The sequence below is a fragment of the Syzygium oleosum genome, unplaced genomic scaffold (assembly GCF_021117445.2).
Source record: "Syzygium oleosum isolate NSW1041296 unplaced genomic scaffold, Sole_v2.1 Sole_v2.13, whole genome shotgun sequence".
Lineage (NCBI taxonomy): Eukaryota > Viridiplantae > Streptophyta > Magnoliopsida > Myrtales > Myrtaceae > Syzygium > Syzygium oleosum.
Genome location: NW_026607497.1, coordinates 1,588,383 through 1,608,120, shown reverse-complemented (window position 1 = coordinate 1,608,120; position 19,738 = coordinate 1,588,383). Strand labels below are relative to the sequence as shown.

The window sequence follows — 19,738 nt, the reverse complement described above, 5'->3', positions numbered from 1 at the left end:
ATGAATTACTTGATGAAAATATACAAAAAAATGATCAAGGTAACTGTATAAATCCGCCGTCCAAATATAATATATTATGTCCAAATAAAATCTCATGATGTATGACATACTTTTGCGATGCTATTTAAATGTAATCAAGTAGCATACTAATTAGATTGCCTGTACCCTATCAGTATCTCAAACGATATGAATGATATAAAGTAATTGTAAAAATTTAAGGTCCAAACAAAATATATTATATCTCAATGATTTCTCATTATGTATGACATGCTTTTGTGATGTCATTTAGATTAAAAATAAACAAGTGGCATATCAGTTAGGTTGCTTACATCTTATTATTATCTCAGACGATATGAATAATATATGGACGTGTAGTTTTTATGGACAGTTCAAGCTTTCACCAAAAGTCAATATTCGTGTGATGTGGCTCCCAATATTTTAAAGCTAAATCAAGGGGAGCCATTGGTCCTCGAGATGCTGATTTTGACCGTTCCGTATCGTCACTACCAATCCTGCTTAGTACGGTCCACATTCAATTCAGTCAATCTTTTACAAATCAAGAATAAATGTGTTTCTGACTAAAATAAATAAATAAATGTGTTAGGAAGAGAAATAGATATTAGAAGATATGGTACTTTTTGTGAATTACAAGATAAATAAAACTTTAATGAAAAGTATTGTAGTTTAGGAAATTATCTTACATTATCTTGGAAACTTTTTAATTGGTTAGTATTTGAGTTCAAACTACTCTTTGATAATATAATATAGAGATACAGAAACTTATTTCTCTTTTTATTTGTTGCCCGTTACCGTTGATATCACCTATAACACGAGCATATATTATTCATTTAATAACATATATACCACATTTTAAGCCTATTTACCATTCCGAAGATTGTATATACAATGCCCCAAGGCACTATATACATATCCATACATTACTTTTTAATTTTTCTTTAGCTCATTTTTTGTGACCATTTTATTTTCTTTTGATGTCATATCCATATGTATATATGTCGTCTACCTCTCAATTTTCGAAATATAAGGCCTCGTGTGTAATTTATCATTGAGAAAAAGGAACGACTTTGATTATTGATTTTGATCGACTTCGATGAGTATGGAATATGCATCAAGTAAGTTCCATTCTCACAATCATGCATACATAAAAAATTATATGTAAAAAAAAATAGTTAAATTAGTGACTATCTTTCCTGAAAATAAAATAAATAAAAAGGATCCGTATCATTAAAAATCTCAAACTGGCACCCCGTGACACGTTGATTTCAAGCTAATTTTCATCTTCAAAGAAATCCCTATCCAGTATTCCTGATCCAAATCTAATCTTCGTTAACAATCTGAGATCCACCATGGATGGTAGGTTTGGGTTAGGGGTACCAAATGGGGATTTTTCATAAGACCAAAATTAATTTGAGACTAATGTGTATGAGATGAAAATTAGTTGCAATATTTAATGGGTGAAATACAAGTAAGTCATAATGATCACATCTTTGACCGTTCGTGCAACCTTAGAGCCAAAGATGCATTGGATCTTTCTTCTAGACAACATTTTGAATAGTTTATCTCATACTTTAAGTGGTTGTCAAGGTCAGAAAGTTGATCGAACAAATTATCTATAAAAGCGAAGGCTAATAATTTGCACATTAAAGATGATGATTCCACCTTAGCTTTTTACACTTTACAGGTCGCTGCCTCTTAGAAAATCAGTTAATTTGACTATAGTCCAAACAAAGATTGAACTGTTGCATGTCTAATTACTCTTGGCCCTTCAACCTTGTCGGTGGTGGACCCCATATATAGCAATAGCTGGAAAAATGGAATTTTTTTTGTTTTTGGTTTGTTATACTCTAACTCTCAACTCACTCTCAGATTTTTACCCTACCTCTTGCAGGGCGTGGAAGTCAAAACCCACATCTAAAACTACACGTCCCCACCCCTAGCCCCCCTGAGAAGGTGGGAATTCGAACTCTCCACTTCCCCCTTCCCAAGTAGGAAGGATGGACACTAGGGCAAACCCCAGTGGTTCAAAAATGGAATTATTTATTTGGTCATCATATTTTATTTTATTTCCAGCAAGTCAATGCTCTTGAAATGATCTGAGCCTGGTCAACCTATCAACCCCTTTGTGTAGACAAGAAATTGGCGATGAGCAAATCCAACAAATCCTTGAAATCCTTGAAGAAGTTTCCCCACCAATTTGCAATGCCTTATCTTTTGGTAACAAACATGAGCAAAACCGTTGATTATTTCATATAAAAATTAGTAAATTTAACACATCGGTAGCTAGGCCAAATGAATGTTAGTAAATTATTAAAACCGTTGGAAATTTCTGAACCATTGTAGAAATGTCGGTAACTCGCTCAAATAAGAGTTAGTAGAGATAAAATTAATTGGTTAATCACTCAAATCAAGACTGGCAATTTCCTATAAGGGTTAGTAGTTTTTAACGTCACCAGTAACTTTAATAGTTATATATTGATATATTATTGGAATAATTGGCAATTCGAAACACTTCAGGTAACTTTACCGACTTGAATTCATTCAAAATATAACTTTAACATATTGGTTCGTTATGTAAATAAATATTGATTAATTGCTGAGATAATTGGTAAGTTAAAACAACCCAGTGATTGTTGGTACTTTCATAAAAGCGTTGAAACTTACCAATGTGTTACTGACCAAACAATTTTCATCCTACAGTGAGAAGTCAATGTGGGTCATGTGTTTTCGATCTCTAGTTGGAGGAAACTTCTTGCAACCAATCTTTTGAATGGTGATTATAGATATGAATATTACTAATGATTTATATTCAATTAAACTTAGATATGGATGATGTTTTAACTTGTAAGCCACCGATAAGATGTATGGTTCGGAGAAAATTTCTATCAAGGATGTAGAAAAATATACGTACCCTCATATCCTCTATTATACCCAATCTTTCTTCTTCTTTTTTTTGGCCAGAATACCCAATCTTTCATGAAGTTTATTTTTCTAGATCAAATAATTGAAGTCTTGGTTTATTTATGGATTATCATATGAAGTACCACAAAACAAGATCACTTGTTTCTATTTATACGAGACTTTTCGCTAATTTTATGCCAATTGGTTCCTCACTTGTTTCTTGACCCATCCTAGAAGTGCATGAAATGGGCTTTGGAAAATTAGATTTGGGTATTCGGCCCAACCGTATGTTATTATTGGGCTGTAAACTCAGTCTCATTTTGTAATAATCTTCTTTCTCATTTGTTTCTATTAGGCTTAATAAAACTTAAACACCCAAACTAAGACAGAACTAGGGTTTTATTGAAAAAGAATAAACCCGAATTCAAACCTCAAGACTGCGTTTGGTATTCCGAATTAGAGTCCGGATAGAATAACAAATTATCCTATCCGATGTTTGGCGACGTCCTCTAAACCGGATAAATTTGGAGATAAGTGTGGGATAAACCCAGATTGGATTAATTTTTTTTAAAAATAACTTCACAAACCTGGTATCTTAAAACAATGGATTGATGGAGTGACGCATCGGAAGATTGCTTCGCTAGCCACTGCGAGAGGAGCACCACCACGAAAGCCAATCCTCGTCACTTGTGACCATCGCCAATCACTTCGACTATGTTTGATCATCTGGATTTATATTGGAAGATGATAGGATTAAGAGGGATTTGAAATCCTCTAAATATCCCCACGGATTGTAAAAATATCACATCATGTTTTGGTGCAACCTAAGAATAGGATTGAAAAATATTTGAAAGGTCAGCTTGATGTAAAGGATGTATGCGATAGGGAGGTGGTGGAAAGTATGATCTATGCAATCCTCGCACGACAACCATCTTTAAACTCCTTTTCGCCCTCACTAGTCGGAACACGATCGCCAGCTAGCAGTGACAAGTTGGAGGCGACGTCGTTTGTGCAATGATCGACTATATTGGTGGTGGTCCTTGTGCAGTGCTATCGAAGCAATATCCGGATGTCTCACTCCATCACTCCCTTGGAAGTAACATTAAGTATTAAGTTACTTTTAAATTTTTTATCCAATCCAAGTCCCACCCGTATGTTGGATTTCTTATATGGGTCCGGGTTTATCCGGTCTGAAGAACGTCACCAAACATTGAATATGATAATTTGTTATACTATCCGGACTACCCAACACAGTGTTCCCTGCCACTCTGAAAAGCGCAGTTTATACGAAACCATTAAAGTGAAGCAACTGCAAAGAAGAATCTTATTGATGTTCTTAAGAACTCCGCGAGCGTGTGCAAGTAAGATTGTCTCTGTTTTAGCTAATGAATCTGGAGGACCCAATTGGAAGATCAGGTTTCCAACTAAAAGGCAACCCGGATTGACCCCTTCAAGCTCTACCTCTCTATTTCTTTGACACAAACAAGGGTCGTGATCCTCTCGTGAGGTTTGCATAGACAACGACGACCACGGGGAGTGTCCGAAGTGGCGGGTGGAGGTTGAAGCAGGTAGACACGACGGAAGATTTTCAAAGACTTTCAATTCTGTTTAAGGTTGCCCCAAACAGATGATGGGATTTTGTACAATCCGGAGAATTTTTAATCCCACTTTATTCTATCATCTCCCAATCCGAATCCAAACTGCTAAACGCAGTCTAAGAAATTAGCCAAGCGAACAACGTATGAGGCATAGGCAACTATCCAAAAAACGCCCTGAGATGAATAAACTTTAGGTGTATGGTTGCTCAGCGAAACGGTCGAACATCAGATTGATGTGGACCTTCCGAAACTCTCTTCAGGTCGTGTACCGAGTTGATTTGGCACTACATCTAATTCTCTTCTAGAAGCCAAAACATACATCTGTCTGCTTCTCAACCTAATGGAGCACGAAAATGCAAACCTGGACTGTCTGCATGTCCTCGTAAAGGAAATGAACAGAGCAATATGTACTGGAATTCTGCGAACAAAGCTAAAGGGCATAAATCTTGTATTCCTTAGTCTTTTATGCAACATCCGTGAAAAAAGTCTACAATGATAAAGTCAGGGAAAAGTTGGAAAAAGAAAGAAAAACAACAAAAACATCGCTCCCAATCCGTACCGAGAGGATATTATTTGATATTACCAGTGGAGGATTCCTTGTATGTTACTCACACGCAATTGATTAGGCCAAAAAAAGGTTCTTGATGAAATCAGGACTATTAGCAAAAAAATTAAAACTAAAAATCTGAGGGATGATAAGAAAACAAAATAGGCACTGTTTCATACGCACGCACAAGGAAAGATGTGATTAAGTGGTTTGAAGGTTCATGTCATTATAATCTCTCAAAAAGTTAGGTCCGTAGCTTGTCGGTCATCACGCGTGTTCATTGCATCGAATAATCGAATTTGAAAAGTGAATTGAGTATGCATTAGGTTAAGTTGCAGGAAAAATCTTTCATATGACGGATACACATAACAAAGGACGATTGATGCTAATATTACGCGAATATTTAAAGTGGTTGATCGAGCACCGTGCGGACATTACCACACAACCTAGGGAAATCGAAATCAAGCGCCTCAATACTAGGAGTCATTAATTTGCAATGATTCCAATCACTCTTTTTATGGATCCTAGAACTCTGCATCAGATGAAGCCCTCGACTGCAATGAGAAAATAAACATTTTTCAGTCATCGAAAACGAGGTCGCCCCACGTCTAGGTCAAAATTGGACACCTGACGTTATATATTAACGTTGTCCATAAGTGAAATAATGACGCTAAAGAAAAAGGTTTCAGATGCTTTACTTTGAAAAACATTAGGGCAAGAAAGGGCATTGACCCGCCTTTTCCTGCTGCATTTTCTTGAGTTACTAAATTCAGATTGTTGCAGTGTACATGAACATTAACCCACGTCATCAGACAGCAAAATCAACTAGGCAAAAAACAATTAATTAGTCCAGGAGAATTATAGCCTACATAACCTCGAATCTCCAAGTGGTCAAGACCCAAATGGGCATATAGCAGATGTCGTGTTCGAATTATATATAGCATCTCCTACTCGGGTTAATTTCAAGAGCCACGTTCACTACGTTTGTGAATAGATCATCATTTGATGGGCGTGGATGAGACGGGTGTACGTAATAATGTGATGCCAGATGTTTGAATACCCACGTTGAAGAAAAAAATTAAAAATAAATAAATATATATATTAATCCAATTCTCTAGAAGCTAAAATAATAGTAAATACTTTTATAAATATGTGTTTTGTGATGATATTTTTTCCATCTCTTCTCCCCTTATTCCTCTCAAGGAAAAGCCATTTTCATATAAGCTAGTTGCTAGCTAGTACCTTCCAAGAGCCTAGCTTAAAGAGGAGACAAATCTAATTAACTAACTGTATTGGTCATTCCTAAGCATCTGCACCTCGTAAGGAGCAGACAAATCCCTGTACCAATCAGAGGCGAAATTACTAATTACTCCATTTTGCATGTGCACCTACGTCGCATTCACCACGTACAATATTATAACACGCATAGAATATTTACACCATACATCACAGTTCCAATTTAATTGTGCACGAGCTTGCAGATATAATAATATGACTATGAGGAAGCGGAGGTGATTATTTTTTTAAATTAAGTCATTATTCCTTGCTTTGCGTTTAAGGTTAGAAGAACACTAGGGTTGGATTCGGTGTTTAACATGTGTTTCTTGAGCTAACATCAACTCAATCCACCAATATTAAGTGAACTTAGCCTGTAATTGAAAAAGTGATTAGTCAGATCTTTTTAACCTATTATCCCAAAAGTAATCATCGCCTGAATTCTGGTTTTGAACTCTCACAGTATACTTGGTGATATGTGATTAGTTCCTTTTTAATCTTATTTTAGAGAGATGTATATAGGTCTAGGCACATATACTAACACAATGAAAGCCGCCCTAACTCAAATAATCTTATATTCAGACTGGATAGACTCGGGTGCCCACTAAACAGTGGTGCTAAATTTGCTAATGCACACTATAATCATTCATTGGGCGATGGAAGAATAATTATCATATTTTAAATGGAAAAGAAAAGAATAATTTAATCGGTGATAGTACATCAAAGGTGACAAAATAATACCAATGAGAAGGAAGAAAAGAAAAAAGAAAAATGAGGGCTATAGCGAAAGGCACTTTCAAAGGACCCATTTCATGTCTCCTCGAGTAGCCCCCATGATGTTAACTTCATCTTCCTCCACTTCCTCCTCTCTATTCTTCTTCTTGAAACCTCTTCAATAATTTCTCTTCCGATAGGAATTGATCCTATACAAGCTCATACAAAGAAACCAGAAGGGAAGGAAAAAATTCTTGATTTCCTGGAAAGAAAGCTTTGTCGTGTCGATGGATAATAGAGGGAAAGATCCCATACAAGAAGGATCCTCGAGATCCGTCGTGCCTTCCGGCGACCATCTGCCGCAACCGACTCAACTGAGTCGCTACGAGTCACAGAAGCGACGAGACTGGAACACTTTTGGGCAGTACTTGAGCAACCAAAGGCCTCCAGTCGGAATCTCCCAGTGCAACTCCACTCATGTCTTGGAATTCCTCCGATACCTCGATCAGTTTGGAAAGACTAAGGTGCACTTCAACGGGTGTGTGTACTTTGGCCAGCCAGAGCCGCCGGGGCCTTGCACATGCCCACTCAAGCAAGCGTGGGGGAGCCTTGATGCCCTCATCGGTCGGCTCAGGGCTGCCTATGAAGAAAACGGCGGGTTGCCAGAGACAAACCCATTTGCCAGTAGCTCTATTCGGGTCTACTTACGTGAAGTTAGGGATTCTCAGGCTAAGGCTAGAGGAATCCCTTACAAGAAGAAAAAGAAGAGACCGAATCGGAGTTTGATGAAGCCCAATGGTGATACTAGCTCAAGCATTCCTCTTCACCAATCTTGAGCTACAAAAATTCTAGGAACTGGTAATTCAATTTCTCTATAGTTTCTTCATTTCTGGGTTGATCTGGGCTGAGATGATGATATCTGTTGATCAAGTATGCAATATATGCAATTGTTATGGAGACTATATGATGATTATATTAGCTTATTGATCCAGCTTATTTAGCTTAAGGAAGATGGATGTGCTTGTTGAAAGGTTAAGTTTGCACATCATGATGGTTGGAGTATGCGTACGTTTTTTCATGTTTAGTCTTTGTATATGAGTAGTCCTTTCTTTGAAAACCCTACCACACACGAGCTTCATAAAACCCTAATCTGCATAGTACGCACTTGCTATGAGAAAAGACAGAGAAACAGTACTTAGTAACTTTTTCCTTGACGTTTTTCACTCCTAGGACACATTCGATGCTGGGTAGATAAAACTCTCTCTCTTTCTCTCTCTGTCTCTCTCTCAACTGCTCTTTGATTTGAATAATTAATTAAATAATTCTCGCTTATGTGTGCTTTCTTTTTATATGATCGTAACTCTTTTTAGATTCCGCACGATTTTTTGCCCGCCATGAATGGACATGAAATCAGATCCCCTCATTCAAATCACTCACATCTTGATTAGCAAGGTGAGAATGACTGGGTATATGAGGACACATGATAAAACAATTGTTAGATCACTTCATCTGTTGTGTTAATAACATCACATCTGTTGTGTTAATAACATCACACTCCAATGCTAAGATCTTGTGCCTAGAATAATACAAGTCTTGTTGGATCATGCTTCTTCTGGTAATGCTAAAATAACACCGAAATTGAGATTACAACACAAGTCAGATTGCCTTTTCTCTGCATCAGATACGAGCTACTGGCTGTCATTTTACCCATGATGCAAAATCCACAAGCATTATATTCCTATATATATAGGCACATATTCAGGCAAATAGAAACCCAGTGTTCGTCGTGGATAATATATGTCAATACAAGTTACAGTACTTTCATTAATCAATCCTCTCTTCTGGTGTTTATTTTGCACAAACAGACATAGAAAGTACATACCAAGACAATCCCAATACGACACCGCTTAATATACGTAGTTCTTCTAGTGTCATGCTACATTTTGAAGTATATCTGGCAATATGTACTCTCTAATGTGCTAATGTGTATGTCAATGTGAGATCCGTCAATTATCATGCTAATAATTTTCCACATGTTGAGTACCAAGCATGTGGTCATTGAACATTTTGACGTTTTGAATTCCTGATTGTGGATTTCTAATTATTTTTCGTCTCATTCCAGGAGCTTGAGTAAGCCAGAAAAGTCCAAATCACTCTTTGGAGCCCTTATTGCCTATCATATATAGTCTTTCCCAGAATCAAGATTGCTTTTTTATGACTCAAGGACTGTACTTTTCTTTAAATGAGAGAGGCAAGTATCCAAGGCAGCAGTGATCCAGGGAATACTTGTCTTGTGGGTGAGTCTCAATTTCTTCTTCTTTTCCAATCTTTTCAGCTCAGGTGATGACTGTTTGGAGATTTGGAACATTTAAGTTCATGAATGTCTTCCCCCATATGTATAACTATTGATGCAAGTATATGACCACTGCAACTTTCCCAGACAGATCTCTCTCTCTCTCTCTCTCTCTCTCTCTCTCTCTCTCTCTGCACCACGCATGGTGCCTATTTCCATATTTTATATAAACTCGTTCTTACTTGAAATTATATTGATATTGCATGGAATATCATGCTACCCATGCAGTTTCATTGTGTTCTTGCATAATCTTTCATAGCACATTCATGAATCTATCTTATTAATCTGTGTTGATCAAATTGCTATGCATTCGATGACATATATATTTCTACACTAGCAATTGTTTATTGTACGTAAATGATATTTGTTCAGGTCCATCAAACCACTCCTGAGTTTAATGAATATGTTAACCTTAGAGAAGTATTCCCCACTTAAAGATCTTGATGTCCCACATATTCATCATTTTTTAACATCTTTGGATTCCTCATTGTCTTTTCAAACATTAGATTTAGTATCTTTGACCCAATCAGGCACCACCATTTCCTCTTCATTGAAAAAATAAATCTCTCTTTCAAAGATCTTTAACAGTAGATCTGCAATCTTTTGATGTTGTCTCTAAAGCTATATGGTGCTCCTTAATAGTCATCAAGGTGTTATCGTGTGCTAAACGCAGCACAACGTTCACATGGAGACACAGCAATCTATGGAGTTTTATTGAGAGGGATTGTTTCTTCTGACGCGGTCACACTTCGGAAGGAACCTACTTCCTACTGAGTTTGCGTTTGCTCCTGAGCCTTCCTTGTAAATCCCCACCTTGCAATTTAGCCAAATAAAAGGGGTCAAAGTTCTTGATCTTTGAAGCTTCCTTCCTCAATTTTTTACAGCGGAGGTTTGCTGGTTAAAGTTGAATTTAGGCTAGCAGACTAATGCGATTAAGACAAAATGGAAGACTAGATGGCAAAGACCAGCAAATCAGCAAGTTAGGATGGGCATATAATGATAGCTGTGATGACTGTAGATGGCTAATTCCTCACTTTTGGTGGTCAGTACATAGTTATGACTAGGTAGATATACATGCATGGGAAGAAAAAAGTGAAGAATGTTCTAAATGTGCAAAGAAAGAGAAAAAATTGTTTTAAGAAATCAATTTGAGTGGTTGCAGAATGAGGAAGATTCTAATTCAAATGTAGAATGAGAGAGATTTTATGAGGCTCAATTGGCAATTATCTTGACAATTTCAAATTATGATGTTGTTTATAGTTCATCTTAATAGAAGATATATGGGCTTTTAAGAATTTTTTTTCCCATAAAATATTAAGGTCGATATTCTCTATTGAGTTTGCTTATATTTAGTAACGATTAACGAGTTAAAAAGCGCTTTCAAAACTATTATATTTTGTTTAAGTCAGGGAATAATTATCTCCAATCTCTATCAAGGTGTGATTATGAGCCGCATTAGTGATGAATAAAATCCAAATTAAAGAATGTATTTCTCTTCGTGGCCACTTTGTTTGCCACTTCTTGCGAATGGATGACTGAGCACAAGAAATGGTCCAGCTTCTCTCCATAATTATTAAAAAAAACTATAAATTAACATTCATAGGTAAGCGTTTTGCTTCCTCTCTATTCATATAGTCATGTCAACCTATTTTTATTCAATTCGACAATCATGGGTCAGTGCCTTCTCTAATAGTTACTTATTTAATTTGACACTTTTTGCCCTTTTTGATCTTCTTGTGAAACATACTTGGCTAAGGAGGCTTAGGTAGGGGAAGAAAAGAATGAATGAAAAGGTAGCTACACCGTTAGCTAGGTTGGTGAAGTTTGAGCTTTACAGGGATAATTACTGATAAAAAGCGGAAACCTATTTTAGAGATATCAATTCGGTCTTAAATTTTTAATTTGGCTAATTTTTTTATAAACCTTTTTGGCAATTTGTCAATATAGTCATTCTAACAAATGTTGGCCGAAAATCACAGACACGGCAGTCCAGTTAGTGCCGGCCATTCCACTTGAGACGGTTGGCCATCGCTAAGGCCCCAACAACTAGCGGAGGGAAAGAGGAAAAAATATAATAAAAAAAAGAAAAGAATAGGAAAAAAGATTCATAAATATTTTTAGAAAATTACAAAAATCATCTACATCAGTGTCGGCAGTGTCACCTAAGACCGTTGGTGTCTACTTTAGCAATTGCCGACCAAAATTGACCGGAATGACTAAATTAGCAAATCGTCAAACGGTTTAGGGCTTGTTATGGCAAGTGATATAATCTAGAGGAGGGTGAACATTTACTTGATAAATTTTTGAAGAATTAAACAAAATCCAGTTAATATATGCAACAACAAATTGATAGATGCAAGAATATGTTGCTAATATGTGTGCAGTGCTTCTATCAAACAATTTAAATTGCAAGTGAAGGGATAGAAATAGATGCACGCAGGTTTGTAGTGGTTCGATTTATATCAAGCCTCCATCTACTCTTCGAGACTAACAACCATTGGCAAGGCTAGATTTCACTAGTAGTTCTTTAAGTCATTACGGTTGTAGCTTGCCTTGTTTCTACGCGAAGCTAATAGATCACACTTTCAAGTTACATGCACCACTACGGCACTTGTACACTTCTCAAAAAATTTACAGTAAGTGTATTACTCTTAGTAAGTGAATCGATTGAACACATAATAAGTAAGAGTTCTTGTAATTCTCATAATCCATCTCTATCTACTTTGCCTTGCATTGATCCCTTTTATAGTTGTTAAGCTTTAAGTTGATCGTTGAATGATCTTCGAGATGATCAATTTTGCCATTCCAGATAACAATAAAATCACTAGAGACCTGTTTGGCCATACAAACACATCTTTCAGCAATCTTATTGCTTCCAAGAATGAAGACTCCAAATAAGGAAATAATAGTTGCCCAACGGTGTAATGGATAATTGATCTGATTCTCCTCGAAGTGAACAAATCCGTTCCAGACTTGCGAACTGTCAAATTTCTTTCCATGCGTAATAACGGTCAAAGCAATATCCAAAATTTCGTTAATTATCCGACGTGATCAATAATAATCTTCTCAAATTGATATGAGTAATAGCTAGCTTCTATCAACCTCCCGCAATTGTGCCCATTTAATTGGCTGACAATATTCCATCAATCTTCTTGAGCACATACGTGAACGAGGCTTCCACAAACCTGTTCACTTACTGCTTCTTCCAAGTCCTCACAAACTTCCCATTCTCTTGACTTGTTCATCCTTGAGGTCCATTCAATCTTTTGAATCCTTTCACTTAGAGTTTAGGATAGATTCAATGATATCGGATTGTTAATAGATGCCACCTTAGCAACAACAACATTTGCATCTATCAAATCACAACAGTTTTGTCAGTATCAAAATTCTTGGAGGAACATGACGAAATTGGCCAAATTAAAAAATTTAGGATTGAATTGACAACCGAACAACAAATTTAGGATTGTTTTGGTAATTTTCACAAGATTTGCATGTTAGTCAAGAATTCCTTAATTCAATTTTGCTAACTTATTATTATTGTTGTCCTTGTCATCATTGTTGTTCTCATTTACTTGCCTAAGGAAAGACCCAGATACATGTACTCTACGTCAAACTTATGAAGGAGAATGTCATTCAAACAGCCTTAAGGGGAAAAGAAATCTAAAAGTGGAACCGGCTAATATCTACGTACTCAACTTAGGTGAATGAAATCCCTAGACCCACGAAATACGGGAAAAGTGCTGAATAAGTCCTAAACCTTTTGAGAAAGTGCCAATTTAGTCATAAACCTATTTTTGGTGCCAATTGAGTCCTAAACCTTTTGATATAGTGCCAATTCAGTCCTTTTGGCCGGATTTTGCTGACGTGGACGTCGGCCGGCCGGCGACCGGTCACCGGAGCTGACGTGGACAAAATTTAATAATATTTTTTTGAATTTTTTTTTCTTTTTTTCTTCTTTTTTTTTTCTTCTCCCTCTTCCTCCAGCCGGTCGCCGGGGCGGCGACCGGCCGGAGGCCAGAGGTCGGCGAGGTCGACCTCGCCGGCCACTGGCGAGGCACGCCCTCGCCGGCGACGGCGAAGGCGAGCCTCGCCATGGCTGGGCGAGGCTCGACCTTGTCGGATCTGGCGAGGTCGAGCCTCGCCGGCGGCTGGGCGAGGCCCAACCTCGCCGGATCTGGCGAGGTCGACCTTCGCCCGGCCATGGCGAGGGCCGGGCGAACCTCGCCAGCCCAGCACGAGGCTCGCCTTCGCCGTCGTCGGCGAGGGCGTGCCTCGCTAGTGGCCGGCGAGGTCGAACTCGCCGGCCTCTGGCCTCCGGCCGGTCGCTGCTCCGACGACCGGCTGGAGGAAGAGGGAGAAGAAAAAAAAAAGAAGAAAAAAAATTCAAAAAAATATTAAAATATTATTAAATTTTGTCCACGTCAGCTCCGGTGACCGGTCGCCGGCCGGCCGACGTCCACGTCAGCAAAATCCGGCCAAAAGGACTAAATTGACACTATATCAAAATGTTTAGGACTCAATTGGCACTAAAAATAGGTTTAGGACTAATTTGGCACTGCCCCAAAAGGTTTAGAACTTATTCGGCACTTTTCCCCACGAAATACTGCACCTCCCTATATAAGGACAGATGCGAGTTGAAAAAGGGAAAAATTGTTTAAGAAGTCCTAACCTATCGTAAAGCTGTAAATTCGGTCATAAATCTTTCAATTGTGCCAATTTAGTCATAAACATTTTGACGATTTGCCAATATAGTCCTTCCGATCAATTTTGATAAAAAAAATCACTAAAATTGTCATCGACTGTCCTACGTGGCAATGCCAGCACTAACATAAATAATTTTTGCAACTTTTTTTAATTTTTTTTTCCTTTCTTTTCTTTTTGCCCTAAGGCAGGCTTCCATCAACAGGTGAGGGCTACACTTGCCGACCACAGGCGAGCCTAGGCAAGGGGTGGTCGACAAGGGTGAAAATCGGCTAGGGTGACCCTTGCCAACAATCGCCATCGCCAAATCTGGCGTGGGCAACGATTGCTTAGGCGAGGGTAGCCCTCACTAGCCTCATGGAAAATGGAAAAGTTAAAAAAATTCAAAAAAGTATTAAAAATTTGCAAAAATTTTCAACTTCAACACAACTGTATCACGTAAGACGACTAGCGTTCACGTCAGCAATTTTCATCTAAAATTGGCCGAAAAGGCTATATTGGTTAATCGTCAAAAGATTTAGAATTAAGTTGGCGCAATTGAAAAATTTATGACTGAATTAGCCGCCATACAATATGTTTATGACTTTTTTGACAATTATCCTTTGGAAATCCGTGTGGGCATCCGAAACAAGAGATAATTTGCGCAGGTAATATGGGAAATCTAACTTGAGTGATACGCTTAATCTACATTTACATTCAGGTGGATATCAAATACTGAGGATTAAAATGACTGTTTGCTTCTCAACACTATGATGGCATTCGCTTTGAAAAGATAAGGACATCCACCAGAGCACAACAAAGGAAATCGATCGGATGCTATGCTATGGTCTAAGTTCTATGTGGCATGATTTTGTCAACCAGGAGACATAGGCATTGACAATAATCCCCACCTAGTATCTCTAAATTCACAATTCACGTTGGCCTCCAAGAATAGGCCATCCTAAAAGTGCATGTTAGAGGAACTTTGGTTAGGTCAATGACCCAAGTTCATGCACCGTGAGCGAGTAAGCAAAGTTCATGCATTTGGACGCTTTGAATAGCGAAACATAACAAGGTGAGATGAGAGACCGACAAACAATCAGTACAAGCTAGTAAAAGCTACATATAAATAGCGACAATCCGCAATCGCAAATTGCAAATAATTTAGATTTGAGTAAGCACTCATCACCTTGAAATAAGCTCAAACTAAATCAGTGTAGATCTCGCAAAGAACAACACCAAAAGGGGGAATGGTACATAATGTTTTTAGCAGTGGACCACCCTCAATCTCTAGAGTGTGCCCCTTGAGAAAAAGTGATGCATATCATATGCTTTTGTGATGTGTCGGCATACCTAGGCTAGGCTTGTCCTAGGCATATCCTAATTTTGTCCAACATAGGAGTCATGATTAAGAAATGGAAATTGTAATCACCAGTGACAAGGACAATTAATCGCATAATATCTCTCTCTATGATCTTATAGCATCAGAAGTTCTTTCTATAGTTTATATGACGCATTATCGCCTTTCTTTCTTTCTTTTGCCAATTAACATTTTTCAGCAAAGTAAACATATAGCACAAACCAAACCAACAAGAGTATTCGACCAAAAAAAAACCAACAAGAGTACAAGAATTCTGATCATAAGGATGAATATTTGGAAAATGTAATTGAATCTTACATGATCATGATCATAAAAAAGCCCCAAATACAAAAGGTAGAAAATAACGGTAGGCAGAGAAAGCAAGGGTCATGAGACAAATGCAATTTTGCAGAACATTTGAACAATATTGATTTACAGATTGAACTGAAAAAGGATATATTAGATTGCTCACAGCCATGTACATACCCTTCAATGCATCCCCAAAACTGTGAAACTCAAAAGGAAGGCGAGAAGTCAGCAGAGAGGTCGGGCTATCATCCTGAAATTCTAAAGCTTTGACAAGATGGTTTTGCTCAAAGTAATTGTCTGCAGTCACGCTACCAATGTGGCTTTCTCTGCCGCATGACCTTGTACAAATGAATCATATGTTAAACTCCTGGCTACATTGAAGAAATGGGCAACTGCTTCTTCAGGAGTCCCAACAAGGACACCATGCCCAAGATTAAGAATGTGACCTTTCGGCCCTGCACATTTCACAACCCTGGAAAATGTATCGAGTCAGATCAAACTCTAATGAATGTAATCTTTTTGTTTACCTATCCAAATGCCAAAATAAACTTAAGCTGCCAATATTTCTGAGTCACTATGACTAGTCCACATATGATCAAAGCAGAATCTTCAATGAAAATTCCCTCAATCTAGGCCAGATCCTAACAACTACGTCGTGTGAGTAGATTTCTGTCTTATTTTAGAGAACCAAAATCGTCAGCCATCAAGCACCATCCCCTAGCTACACTTTTCATCCCCTAATTCATGCATAAAATAGGTCCACATCAAACTCATTGACGTGGCTTCTGCTTTGCTATATTTCCAGAACAATTTCATTAGTACAACCAAGCAAATATTGCAGGCTTCAAACCAAAGCTTTTAACTAAAAGGAAGCTAGCTACTCAACCTATAAAAATCAAGACAACGTAAAAAAAATAGATATTGACCTTTGAATTTCTTCAGTCAAGGCTGGCAGAGGAGAGAACAAGTAAGCAGGGTCCACATTACCCTGCACGCCAACTCCACTACCTAACCGTTTCCTTCCATCTGCCATGTCCACAGTCCAGTCCAGCCCAATCACATCCACTCCAGTTTCTCTCATTCGCTCAAGAAGACCACCGTTTCCATTTATATATAGGACAAGCGGAGTTCCTGGGCATTTCTTCCTCACAACATCCACAATCTGCAATCCCATGTGGGTCATTGGATCAGATCAAAATGGGATGAGAAAAGAACTATAAACCTGAATAGAGCTAAAGCTTTTTCCACATAAAAAAAATGTTCTTTTGGTATCTTTTTTTGTGCTTAAACTTGGCAGAACAAGGATGCAATAACTCAAATAGGAGAGAGATGCTTGCAGTCAACAATATCCTCTTCCAAAATTTGACACGTAAAGTTAATGTTCTCCCTCGAGACCAAGTAAAAATGCAACTATTTCGACCAAGCCCTCATGCACAATCAGCAATCCATGCTTATGCACAGACCTTCTGTGCGTAGCGCAACTCCAGTAACAAGACAAAGTAAGTAGTACCAAATGACTAGCAAAGAAACTGTGTCAAGGAGGTAAAATGAATTCAGAATGAAAAATAGCTGCTACCTGTTGGATGTAAGGCTTTGACCAGCTTTCCCACATATCAGGAGGTAGCTGTCCACCCCATGAATCAAATATTTGTATACAATGAGCTCCAGATTCCACCTGGAAGATGATGTACTCTGCAATTGCTTGAGCTATATGAGATAGAAGAGCCCTCAATACATGTGGCGCTGTATGGCACATGCTTTTTATGACAGTATATGTCCGAGTCGTACCCCCTTCAACCACATATGTAGCAATTGTCCACGGTGCCCCGACAAAACCAAGTAGAGCGGCCCGCCCTTCAACCTTTAAAAAAGACAAGTTCAAAAGGCAAGTAGCTATAATGGCAATTATTTCTCTATAGGTGACTGTCAATTTAAATTTAGCTGAAACTCCTTCAAGTGCATGTTATGTTATCATCAATTACCTCCTGCCGCAAGATCCTCAAGGAGTCTCCCACAAAATGAAGTTTCTCCAAGTCAATTGGATGCAATGACTTCAAGGCCTCCTCAGAACGAATTGGGGACCCGATTACAGGGCCTCTTACTTCTTCGATGTCAAATGGGACCCCAAATGCAGGTAAAGGGGTGAGTATGTCAGAGAAAATGATAACCCCATCTGGATGAAAAGCTTCCCAAGGCTGCAAAGAAATTTCCACAATGAGATCGGTGGTCTCTGACCTCTCTCTGAAGGATGGATGTTTCTCTGCAAGCTTTCTGTAAACAGCCATATACCTTCCTGCTTGTCGCATCATCCATGCCGGGGGCCTACTCACAGGATCTCCTCTAGCAGCCCTCACCAAGAGTGGATCTGAACGTAAAATATATTCATAGAGCAAATAAAACCGACGTATCTTCAAGCACAAATCTAAACCATGAAATTTCAACTAGGGTGATGCCTTACAAAAAAGCAGGTTAAGATGGAAGGGGCCTAACACGAGAATAATTGACTTGGTTTTATTGAACGTGAATGAACAACGCTCCAAATAAGTATTTTCGATAACAGAGAATACGTCCTATAGGAAAGTTATTGCTGGTCCAATTTTCTAGCCTCTACACCTCTCCATCATGCGAAATACCATTGGAAAAACCATTCCTTGTGGATTATACCCAATGTGAAGCCTGACATACAATTTCCCAATCATATCAATTTACCAACTAATCTTACTTAAAGCAAAGCAGAGATCACTGTGATATTTCTACAAAGAAAATAACAACCTTGGAGCAGAACTCCAGAAATCTTTTCCCACAGTATTAACAACCAGACATCACACAGATCCAATAAGTTTAACTTCCAAACAAGAATAGTTATCAAACCAAGACGAGACATAACCACAAAAGAAAAATCAGAGCCAACTTAATGGCAGCAAAACCGTGTTCAAGCAGTACTTCTATAGCATTCTTTCGAGTGCAATCCACATCGACCTTGGCGATACAATTTGAAACTTCCTATCCAGCAGTCATTTCGAATCCACTTCTCACACTTCTTGTCACCAAAACAAAGCATCACTTCTAGATTTACGCACAAGCCATTCAACTCATGCATAGTGATAATCCACAACACGCAAGAGTGCGAACCACGAAAATTCAACACCCCGAAACGGCGCAAAAAGTAAACTTTACGGGAAATTACTGAAAAGACAGACAAAAAAAGAACCAAATTACCAGTAGGTGAAGAGGAAGAGCAAGCCACGTGAAAACCCCGGCCAGAATTCCTTCTTTTACGAGGAACCCAGAACGCGTCGAGGGAACTGCAATGAAACCCTAGCTGCACGGTCGACATTGAAGAACTGCAGCAACCTAGCGAACCGCACGCGCTGCCCAGACACCCCCAAATAGCAGAGTCAAATGAATGAGCAAGAACGGAAGCGAAGCAAGAGAAGGGTGTGTGATTCGGAGAATGAATGTCCCAACCTGGTTAAAGAAGGAAGACCCATTTGAGAGAACAACGGGATTGTGCTTTCGCTGTGCTTGGCTCCGGTGGGTCTTCCTTATCTCGCTCTCTCTTCTCTTGGCTATGGCTTTTCTGATCTTCAGGAGGTGGAGTTAAAGTTCGTAACTTTGACTTCAGTTCGGAGCTGTGGATTTTTTACAAATGATTCCATTTTTCTTTTCCTTTTCGTTTCTTACCGGGCAAATACTAAATTCTCGGAAAATGGCACAAATAGCTTCCGAACTTTAGTTAAATATGCAAGATGATTTATGAATTTTTAATTTTTTCAATAACATTCTTGAACTTTAATCCGATTTGCAATGTGGTCCATGAACTTTTTATATACATATTCAAATTAGTCCTTAGAATATATGGAATGACAATATTGAACATTTTCATATAATTCAGGGGTTAATTTGAACGTGTATCTAAAGTTCAAGGACCATATTCAATATTGAGTTAAAATTCAGAAACCAAATTGAACAAATTAAAAATT

The 19,738-nt window shown here is 38.3% G+C and overlaps 2 protein-coding genes across 2 annotated transcripts; one reads left to right on the top strand and one right to left on the bottom strand.

Annotated features, from left to right (window-relative positions):
* The first annotated feature begins 7,167 nt into the window (after window positions 1–7,167).
* LOC115681287 (protein LIGHT-DEPENDENT SHORT HYPOCOTYLS 10-like) lies at window positions 7,168–9,496 on the top strand. Its single transcript, XM_030605188.2, has 2 exons — window positions 7,168–7,911; window positions 9,176–9,496. The coding sequence occupies exon 1, from the start codon at window positions 7,341–7,343 to the stop codon at window positions 7,887–7,889; it is 549 nt and encodes a 182-aa protein (XP_030461048.1). The 5' UTR covers window positions 7,168–7,340; the 3' UTR covers window positions 7,890–7,911; window positions 9,176–9,496.
* Window positions 9,497–15,816: 6,320 nt separating this feature from the next.
* Window positions 15,817–19,379, bottom strand: LOC115681245 (uroporphyrinogen decarboxylase 1, chloroplastic). Its single transcript, XM_030605116.2, has 6 exons — window positions 19,224–19,379; window positions 18,975–19,126; window positions 17,738–18,120; window positions 17,332–17,616; window positions 16,682–16,917; window positions 15,817–16,227 (listed from the first exon to the last, which is right to left on the bottom strand). The coding sequence occupies exons 1-6, from the start codon at window positions 19,244–19,246 to the stop codon at window positions 16,059–16,061; spliced, it is 1,248 nt and encodes a 415-aa protein (XP_030460976.1). The 5' UTR covers window positions 19,247–19,379; the 3' UTR covers window positions 15,817–16,058.
* Between the last annotated feature and the right edge of the window lie 359 nt (window positions 19,380–19,738).